Raw genomic sequence first — 15,955 nt, 5'->3', positions numbered from 1 at the left:
GAGGTTGCATGATTCTAGCATATCTTCCACTTGCAATTTTAAGATGTCAATCAAGAGGTAGATAACCAATTTGCTCTCTGGAGACTCGCTGGTCACTGAAATATGTAAGGAAATTAAGTGCCTTTATTTTCCAATGATTTTTATTTTTAGCTATGTTGGCCAGGACTCAGAACTCCAACCACAGCAAAGAAGACAAGAAGTACTGGATGCTATAGGTAATTGGCTGTACAGCACTACATGAGGAACATAAGAGTTTCCCTTCAGGTTCACAAGCAAACTGTGCAGTTGGTCAATGCTCCCAACCTCCCACCCATTTCTGCTCAGTCAGCACAATCTCACTCTGGTCTCCAAGATCTTGCACTTGACATTACTGAAGGTTTTGCCAAAATCATCATGAGCTTCACCCAATGCCTATGATTTCTCCATGACCACCACGATTTCTCTTTGACTTCAAGGATCTGCGCCTGACTTTGAAGTTTGCTTCAACCACCATCAGCTTCCTCCAAAGTCCTTCATAAGCTACTCCCCACCCCATCATCGTCGACAATCTGCCTTCCTCCTGATCTCTATGATCACCCCTCCCACCACCCTGACTTCCACAATCTCTTCTTTCTTTTCAAATTTTATGGCTGGGGGTTGAGTCACAAACAGCGAGTCTTTTGAGAAAAAACTTAAAAAGGATTCTGCATTTAGATATCAACCAACAATTTAAAAAAGTCCATTTCCAGGTATCCCTTCAGAATCCAATCCCATCTCATTCATGGCTCCAAATAAATAAGGGAGCCCATGTGTTATTTGTGGAACCAGGATTGGGTTTGGCTGTGACATTATCCCAACTGTGATGTGATTCCAGCCCTTCCAAACTTAAAGTTGGTGTGGTTTATTTCTGATGTTCCTGCATCTTTTGATCTGATCTCTAATATCAGGCTCTGTGCAACACTCTTTCATTCAGATTGTTTAACTGGTTCTGGTCTCCACACGTTTCATGATCAGAATTAGCTACAGTCCAGGCAGCAGATTCCCCAACTAGAAGGTCTGAAATTGGGCCTCAGGTATCAATTTTAATATTATGCATGCCTATAACCCCTCTAGTGGATACTCATCCATTTAACAATGATAAATCTTTGCCCATTTGCTTCATTGGCAGTGGGCCAAAGGCGCACCTGGTGTAGCAGAAAGACAAAGTTGGAAGAGGAGAAAGAAACAACTACACAGTGTACTTCAGAGAATGACATGGCTCCTCCTAGCACTCAGGTTTTATAATCTCAGTTTCTGTAGGCATTTACTACTCATGGCACTGGCCCATTTTATGTATTCATTTGCAAATTCTCAGAGGGGGCCACATTCTGGTGTTAGGTTTTTATATGTATAATCTACAGTGTGATCAAATGATGGGATGTTGGTCCCAAAATCTGTATTTTGTTCTTGCAAGGTGCAATGTCTAACCCACTGTTTCAGAGATATGAAAATAAGCAGGTTCAGTTCAGGTTTAGTTTACACAGGGCGAGGACTTGGTTACACATAATTTTATCAACACGTGGTTTCAAGGATCTGTGATCTGCAAGTTGGATTGTTTACACAAGAGTAAATATAACACTGGGAAAACAGTGTTGCCATTTGTGCTCAAGAAATGTAAAAGTCCCTAAAGATTGGGTTTGGCTCATGCTTGAACAAACACAGAAATCTGGATTATTTTAGATGACAAATGTGATTGCACTAACTCCATATGGAGAGAAGTTCCCACTGTTGATCTCAGATAAATCCTCAAATGCTTACATCAAAATGAACACTCCAATGTAAGTAACAATAATCTTACAACGAAAAAAAGAATAATTAACAGATTTCATTGCTGATAATAATAATTGATTATTTAATACACTCATGTTACATTCCCCTGCTAATGTTTTTAATAGGGTTGCCACAGTAAGTCTTACAAGCATGTTAAGCATTCATCCATAACAGTAACATAATTTCTTAATTACACAGGATACATTTTGAGGATAAAAAATTGATTAGAAAACACTGAGGGAAATGGGTTGGAAGTTAAGTAACTGAATCTACCATTACTCTACAATTTGGCCCAAGTTTTATTTCTGCCCTGATCCCATATAACAATATCATGAACTCAAAAGGCACAATGTCTTAAAGGATCTTCACTGTCTATGTGGACAGTTTTATTTACTGATAGCACACATCTAAATGTTAGGACTGATCACAATAAATATTTCAGACATTAAAATGGGAAGTTATACCAGATTAGAAACACTGCTGCTTAAAAGCAAACCATTAACAAATTTCCTTTCAAATATGAAATACCTGATACACTTGGAGCATGATCCCAAAATAAAATCTTTCTTTTCACCCTTTTCTTGGAATTACATAGTAGTCAACGTTAACAGGTCAAATGTTTAGCATTGGTGCCCTGCTAACCTTGAAAATGCGCTTACTAGTACTTCTTCAGAAACATGCCATTGGCAGCCTAAAAGCAGGCCTGCTCAACACTTTCACAGAAGCCTGCCATTGACTGCTCTACGGACAGTTTAAATCAAGTAGTTCATTGCCTAACAACTCACCTCTGGATGCTGAACATATAACAGGGTCAGCTCATTGCACTCCAAAATTAATTCCAGTGAATTCAATGGTGCATATATTAATACTACAGAGCACATTTAGCACCACTGACCAGGGAAACATTCCTTTGCAGATTAGGGCTCTGGTGACAAAAGAGGAACATTTACTTGCAAGGCCAGAGCTTGCAATACTGATACTCCAATAATGATCCTGTCTTCCAATCAGGAAATGGCAAAATTATTTTTGTTTTGGAGCCATCATGCATAGAAATATTCTTTCTGGCTCTTCAAATCAAAATGCTAGCTGGACTTTGTTATACCTTGAAGTCACCTGAAACCTACTCCCTAGTTAAAAAAATCGGTAGGCCTCCACTGGTGTCATTGCCAGGCAGAATCCAAAAGATTGAAGGGGTGTTAACCATATCAAGGGCCATGTTTGATGTCCGCAGTTCAATGTCACATTGAAATGAGCCATGACATGATCAATTCTCTGCCTCCATTTTATGTGGCCAGCTAGCATGCTTCATTGGTCTCCCACACTTGAATAAAAATTCATCTAGTATTACTTCTAACCTCTCACCCAGTACACTACAGCATAAAATGAAAAGAAAATTCTGGGCAAAGCCCATCCTGTCTTCTTTGAACCTGGCATAATACAAGTTTATTTTTGTTTTGAAAAGGAATTCTAATTGTCTCTGGCAAGGAAAGGTAGATTCATGTTTATTAACATAATAGAAGATCCTGTCTCCTACCTTAGTTCCATAAACTGTTAAGCTCCTGGTACACAGTTTTTCAGTGAAGGCCACCATAGTGAAAGCTGCTGTCACTCCCCCCTCAAACTCCATATTCACAACCTGGTAGAAAGGTACACTTAGTGAGAACTCAGTAATCTTCAAATTACAAAAGTGACCAATCTGGCTTGGTTTTAGTTCTTTCCAGTTGTGCTTTGGAAGGTCGAATTTGAAGGCAGAATACAGGGTTAATGGCAGGATTCTTAGCAGAGTGGACGAACAGAGGGTTCTTGGGGTCCAAGTCCATAGATCCCTCAAAGTTGCTGTGCAAATTGACAACGTTGCTAAGGCGGCGTATGGCGTTTTGGCTTTCATTAGTCGGGGGATTGAGTTCAAGAGCCGCAAGTTAGTCTATCCTTTATGCAGCTCTATAAAACCCTGCTTAGTCCACAGTTAGAATATTGTGTTCAGTCTGGTTGCCTCACCATTGGAAGGATGTGGAAGCTTTAGAAAGGGTGCAGAGATTTACCAGGATGCTACCTGGATTGAAGAGCATGTCTTATGAGCTGGGGCTTTCCTCTTTGGAGCGAAGGTAAGAGGCATAGATCAAGTGGACAGCCAGAGACTTTTTCCCAGGGCAGAAATGGCTAACACGAGGGGGCATAATTTTAAGGTGACTGGAGGAAAGTACAGGGGGGATATCAGAGGTAAGTTTTTTTTTACACAGAGTGGCGGGTGCATGGAACATGCTGCTAGAGGCAGATACATTAGGGACATTTAAGAGACTCTTAGGCACATAGATGATAGAAAAATAGAGTGGTATGTTGGAGGGAATGGTTAGATTTATCTTAGAGTAGGCTAAAAGGTCAGTACAACATCGTGGGCTGAAGGGTCTGTACTGTGCTGTAATGTTCTATGTTCACAATATTTTCTCATTGTCTCACTTATATTATGAAGAACATGCTGTACCTCATTTAAAATGATAGCTTATTGACATGGAATAACATAGCTGTTATGCTAAGAACTGTAAGAAAACCTTGCGAGTAAAATCCTTTGCCTTTAATGGGTGCTGAATGGATTACAATTCTTTATAATAGAATTACATAAAACATTTGAATGAGCAAAATATTAAAGGTTAAGGAGGTAAATAGGATTGGTGTAGGTAATTCCAGCATAGCAGCATGGCATTAGAACTGGTACTAATGACATAGAATGAATTATCTCCTTTGCAGAAGTTTCCATAACTCTAATTTTTTTATGCACGATAGAGGGTGTAGATATAAAATATGCAAATATCTTGTACTAAAGTTATGTTGGTGTACTGTTCTATGGTAAAATTCAAGTAACTTAATGAGTAGTGCACTTACTTGATGGGTGACAACATCATTGTCACATTCGTACACACATCTCCCATATGGTCCTTCACAAAGTGCCTTAGTAACCGACTCAATATCAACATCAGTGCCTTCACAGATAGTCGAGTTAGGCCATCCTTTATGACCCTGCTCAATAAAAACAGAGTCCTTAATAACCATTTCCTTCACACCACAACTGCCAAGATTCCCACCATCAACATATTGGGGATCAGAAGTAACCAGACTCTTAAATACTTAAGGCTACAAGATCAAATCAATGGCTGGGTACTCTGTAACAAGTGGCTCACCTCTTGATGCCTCACTGCCCCTCCACTATCTATGAGGCGTAAGTCAGGAGTCTGATGGACCACTAACATTTGTTTAGACGGCTGCAGTTGCAACAATAGTCAAGAAGCTTGATGCATCCATGACAGAACAATTTGCTTAATTGGTGTTCCTGGTACTAGTCTCAATATCAATCCCTAACACTACTGGGATTGCATGGATGGAGAATGTATGATCCTGATTGCAATGCAACCACAAACCAGATGTGAATGCAGAATTCCAATGACGTATGCAAGTAATTAGTAACTGGCCACAGAGTAACTGCATTCAATTATGCAGTCTTTGAAACTCCTAAAGGAATAGTCATCATCGCCTATTTATAAAGGTGTTACCTCAAAACAAACCGTAACCAAAAATGAAAAAAAACCGTCACAAAAAAAGGAATAGAGCAGCAGCCTTTCGAGTAAACCCACCAATTTTGGGAGGCAAAATAATCAAAGGTTAAAAAGAAACAAAAAACAAGTTTAAAACAAAACCTATCATCCATCTATAAGAAATCTGCATAAATTCCAGAAGCATCTCCAACTTGCAGTCTTTATGAATAGGGCTTGTGCCTTGGATAAAGGCTCATTGAAGCAAAAAAGAATCCAGACCCAGGCCCTGATCCAGGCCACTTAAATGGAGATTTAAATATTCCAATAAAAGGCTCCTCATGTGGACACACCACAGGAACACAGCCTCACTTAGAGTGTAGAATTTGATACATTTACACCGACTATTAGGGGTTGAATTTTAGACAGATGCAGACCCCTTACTGCTGCTAACCAAACAAGGTATTGTTTCATTTGTTGTAAATTTGAAAAGACTGGATAAAGAGAGCTGACTGACCTGCTGGTCCTGCATTGAAAGTGATTTAATACAGTATGTTATCTGACACAAGAAGGCAAAACTGTGTTTAAACAAAGTTTGGAGCCCTGCTAATTGGATCATATAGTTTCCTTTTTGGCTTTCCTATCCTATCAGGTTTGCTCTTTAAGCTGCAGTCCACCTGGTAGAGAGAGTGCCAGGCTGCCACAATGTAGTACTAAAGAGGCAGGCTTCACTGTCGACCGCCTGAGCTTCACCAGATGTCCTCTTATACTGGCACAGACAGATCGGTCATGCTCAGCAGCTGCATGATGAGCATCCCTTTGCTCTCCTGGCAGAAGGCACGGGCTTTTGTGCTACTCTGTTCAAGCTCCGGCCTTTTGCTCTCCCATTTAGTTTTCTTTTTAATGTCCATTTGTCATTCATGCAGTATTAAGAAGCCTGCACAACTTTAATGAGCAGATGGCCACATTTGTGTAGCCTGTAAAAACTTTGAACAAAGAAGTCCTTAATTGTATGACCTTTATATTATTAGTCTGACAAAGGCAAAGCGTTTCTCCCTGGTTACAGATTTATTCCTGTGCTTTTGTTACACTGCTGTTAGTTACTCATGTAGCTGTAATTCTGATAGCGAGCTGCACTAGTTAAGAAAATGTATTTCGATAAAGATATTTTTATCAAGGTTGAAGGATGGTTTGGACACCTGTACCTTTGTCAGTATAGCCATTCCTATTCATGACAACTAGATATGTACATTCAGTAAATATTAACTTCCTGAATGCAAGATGTAACTGAACCATACAGCCCAGGAAGGTTTCAGTTTAGTTCCTGATCTGCATTGATCTAGCTGATCTAAGTAAGCAATATACTAGAGCACATTAAATGGTCTAGAGAGATGAAAATCAGGCAGGGACCCTACTCCTAATCATTACCAACAAATCCTGCTTGAAAGTTGAAAGTCAGATGGGGGCAGGGTTAGGCTCAGTTGTGAGGCCTCAACAGGATAGATTAGTTTGCTGACACTTAGCATCAATAATCACATGCAAAAAATGGCCACTTGGGTCAAGTACCAGAGGTCAGCCAGTGCCAAACAATCTGTTCTCACCCTTTAGCTGCATCAGGTCAGGGAGGGAGATAAAATGAAGACTAAAAGAAAATATTTTTTGACCCTCATGAGTCTGACTATAACTCACTTGCCATTTTGTTACTTATGACAATGTTGCATTCTTATGTTAATTAAAATTACACAGGCCTGCCCAAACTATCACGTGCTTGTGCTGCTCAAATTTCAGAGTGCGAAGAAGCACTATCTAGTAGGGTATCTGGTCATATAGATCACTAAATCACAGATTTAATCCTTCATTTGGGCTGAGTTAATTGATCTCAGATTGGGAAACAAGAACTTACTTTCTACAGTGTTCCTTCCATACACAGCCAAACCTTTAAGTTTACATCATGCAACTGTCTGTGGCTCTTTGATCCAGCCACTGTATGAACATTTCATTTCCAGTCCCTGGCCACTTAGGCCGAGTGGGTGTATGGACAGCACACACAATTCAATTTCTGTTCCAGAATTTAAAGGGATCTGCTAACATCATATTTGGCTTCTCTGATATTAGAAAGTGATGTGCAGAGAAGCCAAGACTGGGGGCCGTAAGAAAATCACAGAAACATAATAACCTAGAGTTTTAGAGGACTCAGAAGGGCACAAGATGGGCACTGCAGGAGGGCATCACTGTTTGTTTCCAAATCATACCATGGCTGAGTATGGGAGTGAGGTAATAAGAGCTCAACGCTATGATGCTTGATGGGTGGGAGGAGATATCAGGGTTGCTTTGATGTGAGAGTGGTGAGAAATAGCAGGCACCTTTAATTTGATGGCCAATGGGGGAAGAATAGAGGGACTGCATTGAGGATGTGAGTTGGGGGAGGCGGGTGGACATTAAAGCCTCCAACAGGTGCTTCAGTAGATTGTGGGTTTGCAGGAACATAGGAGGTTGGTGAGAGGGAGGATGGTACCTGAATGATGCAAAGTCAGCGACTAACATATCTGATAGAAGCCCTAGTCTGGCACTTCTGGGCAGACCAGGTTGCGCCAGGTGTAACTGAAGATGAAATTGCATTGCAGTGACATAAGCCCATGTGTTTCTGGCATGCAAGTTACATTTGTGGCACAAAAGTGACTCTCATCCAGAAGTACCTGCTTAAATTGCCAGAGTGACACCAAATAATCCAGAAGTGGATGCCATTGTGTTTTGCACTAGAGAAAGAAAGATCAACTTTCAATTGCCTAACACTTAAACAGAACTATTGCACAAAAATTCAGCTGTGCGGAAGGAGCAATACCAGCAATACAAAAAAGGCATGGCTAGAAGATATGTCTGAAGTGAGGTGGAGGAGTCTGGTCTCCTCAGATCTTTGATTCAATGCAAAAACAATTCAGTGACTTCATCACACCAGCAAAGGTGTGTGTAATGACACATTCAGCTACATCCTGACACATTCTGACCCCTTCGGTCTGACCTCTTCAGACTACTGCTGCACATCACTCTTCAGACCACCTCCCCTCGTAGGTACATTTATCCATCTGTCTATGTACATCCTCACCTATTCAGTCACTACTGACAAGTATCCTCATCGTTATGCACTTTCATGCTTTCCATCCATCTGTTCAACAAATGACATTCACAGTTTTAATTCATTGACCAAGTCCTGCAGCAAGACAAAAACAAACACTCCTCTTTCTCAAAGGTCACTTACTCTGAAGGCACTGTCTAAGAACTCATATGCAGAACTCACTGGCTCAGATACTTGCACTTTGATGCCTCAGGCAAGAATCATACTTGGGGTTTAATATGTTTACTCACACAAGTGGCCAAGAGAAACCTGTTCTTAGCTCAGCACAGAAGCTCACCCCTCGGGCTGCTGATGAACAGGATCAACAGCAAGGAAGGTTGAATCCATTGGCAAGCATCCTAGTCACTTCAAGTACACTTCCAGAGAGAATGACAGAATTCAAGTATAAATGGTATGTTGTTGGAAGCCTTTGGTATGATATCTTCATCTATAAAAGGAATGGCCACTTACACAAAACATCACATTAAATAGAGGGATATGGAAGTGAGGATTCTGATGAAGATGCTCCCACCTTATGCCCTGGTGGCCAAAATACAGAGTGCAATAGCGAAGAGCATCTCAGTCCACAGAGCAGGAACCTGAACAGACTGCTACTACCTCCACTGAAGCCACATGGATTAGTCATGCAGGACTTCTTGGAAAATGCACATTACTTCTTGTACAATGTAAGATTGTTAAGTTTCTGTTATTTTTACTCAAATAAATATTATTCTCTGACTCCACTTTCAGGTCTTGTACATTTTTGGTTAGTGTTTGGCAAGTGACCTTTTAACTTGTGCAGAATTCAGAGACATGGATTGACACTGAACAACCAGGGACTGTGCAAGCTTAAGTGAATGATTGCAAGAATCTGTACTGGGGGAAAGAAGTGGGTTTGGCATCTAAATTTCAAGTTGATTTCCTGATGCAGCCTGTGAACTTCAGCAATTCATGTGCAATGTCTCCATTCCTCCTGCTGATCTTCCAAAGAGATTCTGTGCCCTCAGTCTGTGTCTCCTGTTGGTCTAAGTCCATTGTTGTGTTATGTATTCCATGCTTTCAAGCAGCTAGCCAGCAAGTCTTCTTGAAAATGTTAAAGAATCAGAGAAGGTACACTGTCCCAGGACAATTGCATCATGGAAGCTGCCCAGGAATCTTGCACAAATGTGTAGAACTAACTTATTTGTTCCCACAGCATCTACAGAAAGTCCTTCAAATGATGAACATGTCTGGGTGATCTGAGGGTGTCATGATTGCCACATGTACTTATGGGAGGACTTGTTAGAGCTGGGAAATCAAGCATTCACTCATTATGACAATCTTCATCACAATTAAGCGTTGATAAAGCTCTGGCAATCAATTATCAATCACCTGCCTTATGTATTCCTGTGCCATCAACTTTTCAATCTCCTTCAAATGTCTCTAAACAGTGGATTGAAATGAGCAGGGGCCACAGAAGCTGACATGGTGACAAGTCCAGCAGATCTTGCTCCAGTAGGCTGCAAATATTTGCCACCATTTGATATCAAACCCACAGCTTTCTGAGACACTGGTGTTCAGAAAGGACAAGGGCATTTATTCTCTGTCTTTATACCCTAAGTTAGAGGTGCATTTCTCCTCCCCTTTCCAGTTGGAGGTAAATGAGGAGCAGCTTGCTGCTGTTCTTGAGGCTGTGACATTCACCACACTGTTTCCCTCAATTGATGAGATGATTGAGAGCTGCAGAGAGCAGTTCACAATTGGTCACATCTAAAATTGAGTCTAATTTTTACAAAATTTTCTCTGATGTTTTCTAAACAACCCCCCAAACACTCTCACAGTATCTGTGAACAGAATCTTTCATGGAACCACACAAGCAAATTGCTGTGAGAGTGCAGGATTCAATGTCAGATTTGCCTGTCAAATTTTCAACCTTCTCCAATGCCACTATGCTCTCATCTTACATTTATGGCAAAATCCAGGAAGCTCTTGTGCAATGTTTAATATGTAGGAATTAGAAACCTGCCCCTGCTGAGGCAATTGCTCAGATTCAGCGTCACGTGCTTGAGCTAAATACAAAAGTCAGCAGGCTAGGAGTGGCTTCTTGAAGTTGTGTTCTTTTCAGTGTATCTAAACTCCCTGTCATTCTCAAATACAGCCATGTAGAGAAGTTCTTATCTGGACAAAAATCTGATTTTAGTCCTGCCCTAGACACCTCTCCCTGCCACACCAACAAATCCTGCAGGCATTCACTGTCTTGAATAGAGGAAGAGTTCTAGTTTAGCACTTTTTATCTGCTCATTTTGATTTTAAATCTACTCACATTCTTGACACCTTCCAGATAAAGTTTCTTGGCAGAGTATGGACAGCTCTGCTCCACAGCACAATTCAAGCACCGGGAAGCAGCACCCTGAGGCTAGATAGAAAGGGAAAATTGTTAGCTTATAAATGATTTTGCCTTCACTTACCTAAAAGTACAAAAAGTTAACAATATACAATTCGGCATAATTTAGTAATGACTGCAATACTAGAACATGCTGAAATATAGTGGCCTGGAAACTTTCTTACATAGAGCAATGTTTTCATGCCCAATGAGTGAATTTTATATAAAATACTGTAGCTTGTGCAGGGGTAGTTGATTAACTTCAATCCAGGCTCTCTGTGCAAATGATGTGTGCACTCACAAGGCCAAAAGGCATGTGCAATGATGTCATACAGTATGCAAAATTCATAAGCAAATAAGCTTGCAAATGGCAACTCACACAGAAGCAAGCATTAACAGGAGAGTTGAAGTCTGCTTTGGTATTAGTTACAATGGGACCTTAACTGATCCTTTGCTATGAAATCTAAAGCATGCATTTTCTTCTTGGTAGGTTTTATTATTTAAATTCTTTATGTTCACTCCCACCAGCCACCCCTCGCTGCTCCGGCTCATGTGTCTGACCAATTGTGCCTGAGTCTCGAATTGTGTTTATGAATAAATCCCTCACCTGACCCACAAACAAACCTGACCACACATCTAACTAACCTCTATCTTATTCCTATGGGAAAAATATCCTATATCTGACCACCTCCACTCCCAGACCCCCAATCTTACCTCTGACCATCTCCCCAGAACACAATTCTACCAACCCCCTATTCTGATCCTACCAAGATACCTCATTTCCCCATCCCACAGATTTGTTTTCTGCCACCAGATCTCTGTCCCCTTATCCTCGACCACACCATAATCCTCCAGAGGAAATTACTTTGAACATACAAAATGTGCAAGGTCAGTTCTATTACCACAACACCTTGGGCTTCCTTAGGAACATTAGAATTTCTAGTTAGTAAGTTGCCCTTAATCTTCAATAGCCTACCTGATAACAATACATAGATGTACTAAGCAGAAGACCCAAACTTCAATGTAAGGTCTCTGCTGATCTCAGCTCTAGACACACTATAATTTGCATCAGTGCTGCTGGATAAGTAAACAAAGAAATAAACTTGCTTCTCTTTTATCACTATTCAGAGACATTGAAAAGTCAAGTAATTGGCAAAAAGATTCAAAGGGGAGTCGATCGGCATGTGAGACTGAGCAAATTGCAGGACTACAGGGAACAAAGAAAAGAGGGAATGAGACTGATGCAGCTACTCTGCCGGAAGCTGTCATGGACTTGGTGGCCCGAATGATTTTCTCCTGTGTTGTTATAAGTACATAAGTAAGTGCATATGCAGACAAACGTTGAGAACAACATTGGGATCAGCTGTGATACCTCCTACAAGGAAAAAAAAACAAACCAATGCACCCTCTCGTGGCATGTATGTGATGAACAAATACTTAATTTTGATAAACAGTGTATAAAGAGACTTGGGATTTACTGTCCAATTTCATAGACAAGGCTTTCACAAGAGAATAAACTGACATAAAGATGAGATATATAAAAAATACTAGCAAAATGGCATATGTTTAGTACTTTATGCCTGCATCAAGCCATCAGTAGCTTTTATTATGCTAAACTGAGAGAGGTAAGATACTGAGAGAAGCCATTAGGGGAGGGGGAACAAAAACAGGGAGACTGAGGAAGGCGAGACTGAAAGATAGTGGAATCAAAGAAGGGGGATATGGGAGAGGGGGTTGACAAAGTGTTAGGACAAGATGTACAGGGGTGTGTGTGTGTGTGTGTGTGTGTGTGTGTGTGTGTGTGTGTGTGTGTGTGTGTGTGTGTGTGTGTGTGTGTGTGTGTACACTTTTGCTAAATCTATGCAATCTCCAATTGTCTTGGACCCCCTTGCCATTGGACCCCACGACCTCCCTGTGACAAATTTGTGTGGTTGCTGATATGCCACATTAAAAGAATTCACACAAAAGCATTTTCCACACCCCACAAATGGAATGGAAGCCATGCCATTTTTTAGTAGCTACCATTGGGCCGGAGGTACAGAAGCCTGAAGTCCCACACCACCAGGTTCAAGAACAGCTACTTCCCTTCAACCATTTGGTTCTTGAACCAACCAGCAAAACCCTAATCACTACAGGTCAGCAACACTATGATCACTTTGCACTAAAATGGACTTTTTTTGTTCTAATTGTGTTCTTTCTTGTAAAAATTGTGTTTTATGTTTAATTTATGTTTTTCTTGTGAATGCTGCTTATATGATACTATGTGTCTGTGATGCTGCTGCAAGCAAGTTTTTCATTGCAGCTATGCGTATATGTACTTGTGCATCATCAAGGAAAGGTAATGTAATGTTTCTATGAAAGAAATAGCCCCAATATGTGTAGTTTATGTAATGCATATTCTCTCCCCTTCAAAAATGGTTGTTTTACTAACAGCTTTCAATATTGCACTTCATTTCAATGAGCTAATTTAAAAGTTGAAAGGGAAAGCATTCAACCTAGGTTGTCTTTAACCCAGAACCAAAGCTGCTCCAAGCTCAGAATTTAGATCAGGAAATCAAAGAAAATGTAAAGTCCAATGTCATTAGAAATGCTTCCTCTAACCTTGGTTGGAACATTGAACACTACAGCACAGTACAGGCCCTTCAGCCCACATGTTGTGCAGACATTTTATCCTGCTCTAATATCTATCTAACCCCTCCCTCCCACATAGCCCTCCATTTTTCTATCATTCATGTGGCTATCTAAGAGTCTCTTAAATGTCCCTAATGTATCTGCCCCCACAACCTCTGCCGGCAGTGCGTTCCACACACCCACCACTCTGTGTAAAAAAACTTACCTCTGACATCCCCCTTATATTTTCCTCCAATCACCTTATAATTATGCCCCCTTGTGTTAGCCACTTTTGTCCTGGGAAAAAGTCTCTGACTGTCCACTTGATTTATGGCTCTTATCGTCTTGTACAGCTCCATCACGTCACCTCTCATCCTCCTTCTCTCCAAAGAGAAAAGCCCTGGCTCGCTCAACCTATCCTCATAAGACATGCTCTCCAATCCAGGTAGCTTCCTGGTAAATCTCTGCACCCTGTCTAAAGCTTCCACATCCTTCCTATATTGGGATGACTGGAGCTGAACACAATACTCCAAGTGTAATCTAACCAGAGTTCTATAGAGCTGCAACATTATCTCTCGGCTCTTCAACACAATACCCCGACTAATGAAGGCCAACACGCCATATGCCTTCTTAACAACCCTATTGACCTGCACGGCAACCTTGAGGGATCTATGGATGTGGATGTTCCTCCACATTATTAGGTTAGGTTAGGTTCATTATTTTGACTCAGCTGCATTTTGTCTATATTCACCTGTAGCCTAGGAACATTTCAACGGTCATCAGTTGCAGAGGGACTGAATCATTAAGCTTATTTACAAGGAGCACACCAAAGAATGTGTGCACCAACCTCATATTCACACTTCCATCCTTTGCAATAAGTCAAATGATCTTGGTTGAGGCACAAATGCTATACAGTTCCTGCTCAGATAATCTCCGATTGACATTTATGTACTCTGGTTCACAAGAAATATAAATTCAGACAAATATGGTTAATTCAGTCAAGCTGCCCTATTCCGTCCATCCAGAAATACAACAATGTGTAGCGACTCACCGTCGGGTCAGGCGAACCGGCTCGGCAGTCGGGTCGTGCGGCGTCAGAGCAACGAGGCCCAAGATGGCGGCAGGCCTCGTCTTTCCTGAGCGACGGGGAGAACCCGCGCACGGGAAAGACTTGATGACGTAGTACTTACGTCATTGCCGGTTGCATTGGGCGGGAACAGTCTCCCTTAAAAGGCCCGTGCAAGGCGGGAAAATATATTTGACAATCCCTCGACTAGCGTCTGGTTTTATTTCGCGGTAGCAACCGCTACATTGGTGACCCCAACGGTCCAAACAGATTTTGGACCCGTGCAATGGACGACAACGCAGAAGCCAACGCAGTGGCCCTCAAGCTGCCCGCCTTTTGGACACTTCGGCCCAGCGTCTGGTTTGACCAGGCCGAAACGCAATTCCACCTTCGGCAGATCACCTCCGACTCCACGAAGTACTACCATGTGGTTAGCTCTCTGGACCAAGAGACAGCCGCCCAGGTCGGGGACTTCACCCAGTCGCCTCCGGAGGAAGATAAGTACCCAGCTTTCAAAGACCTTTTGATTCGGACCTTCGGCCTCTCCTGTCGTGAGCGCGCCACCCGCCTGCTTCATCTGGACGGCCTGGGGGACAGATCCCCATCCGCCCTCATGAATGAGATGCTGGCATTGGCCGAGGGACACAAGCCATGCCTGATGTTCGAACAGGCCTTCCTCGAACAACTCCCCGATGACATCCATCTGTTGTTAGCTGACGCCGACCTCAGCAACCCCCATGAGGTAGCCGCCCGGGCAGATGTCCTGTGGAAGGCCAAACACGAGAGCGGTTCGTCCATCGGCCAAATCACCAGACCGCGAGCCCAACGCCCGCCTCGCCCAGTCCCAGCAACCGAGCAGCCACACCCCAGGAACACAGATGATGACACGGGTGACCAGCTGTGTTTCTACCATCAGAGGTGGGGTGTGGAGGCCCGTCGATGCCGCCCACCCTGCAGGTTTCAGGGAAACGCCAGGGCCAGCCGCCGCTGATGGCTACGGCGGCTGGCCGTCGACAGAGCCTCCTATTCGTTCAGGACAAGAAATCTGGACAGCGTTTCCTCGTTGATACTGGAGCAGAGGTCAGTATTTTGCCCCCGACCGGCCGCGACACTCGTGACAGGCCACCAGGTCCGGCACTCAATGCCGCCATTGGTACAACGATACGGTCTTTCGGCACCCGTACACTTCAATTACAATTCGGCAGCAGCCGTTTTACCTGGACCTTTACCCTTGCCACCGTCGCCCGACCACTCCTAGGAGTCGATTTCCTTCTGGCCCACAACCTGTTAGTCGACCTGCGAGGGAAGCGGTTAGTCCACTCTAGCACTTTCTAGACCTATCCCCTGGGAGAAATCAGCCTACCAGCCCTGCGCCTGGACTCCATTTCCCTTTCTGGCGACGAGTTCACCAAGCTCCTAGCCGAATTCCCATCAATTTTGGCACCTTCGTTTACAGATTTTAGGCCCAAACACGGAGTACGACACCACATCGT

General features: G+C 42.5%; 1 protein-coding gene across 4 annotated transcripts in view; it reads right to left on the bottom strand.

The window, feature by feature from the left end:
• zgc:154075 (uncharacterized protein LOC556929 homolog) overlaps positions 1 to 15,955 on the bottom strand; it is a 195,900-nt gene that overhangs the window by 62,250 nt on the left and 117,695 nt on the right. For 3 of the 4 annotated variants that reach the window (XM_052039139.1, XM_052039138.1, XM_052039137.1), the window contains 3 exons: positions 10,727 to 10,819; positions 4,669 to 4,803; positions 3,323 to 3,424 (listed from right to left, as the gene is read on the bottom strand). In XM_052039139.1, the coding sequence (XP_051895099.1) occupies positions 3,323 to 3,424; positions 4,669 to 4,803; positions 10,727 to 10,819 (330 nt within the window). The remainder of the gene's footprint in view (positions 1 to 3,322; positions 3,425 to 4,668; positions 4,804 to 10,726; positions 10,820 to 15,955) is intronic. The other variant, XM_052039140.1, reaches the window with a different exon arrangement.

This window comes from Pristis pectinata, chromosome 26 (assembly GCF_009764475.1).
Source record: "Pristis pectinata isolate sPriPec2 chromosome 26, sPriPec2.1.pri, whole genome shotgun sequence".
Lineage (NCBI taxonomy): Eukaryota > Metazoa > Chordata > Chondrichthyes > Rhinopristiformes > Pristidae > Pristis > Pristis pectinata.
The sequence above is the reverse complement of the archived record's forward strand: the minus strand, read 5'-3'. Positions and strand labels throughout refer to the sequence as shown.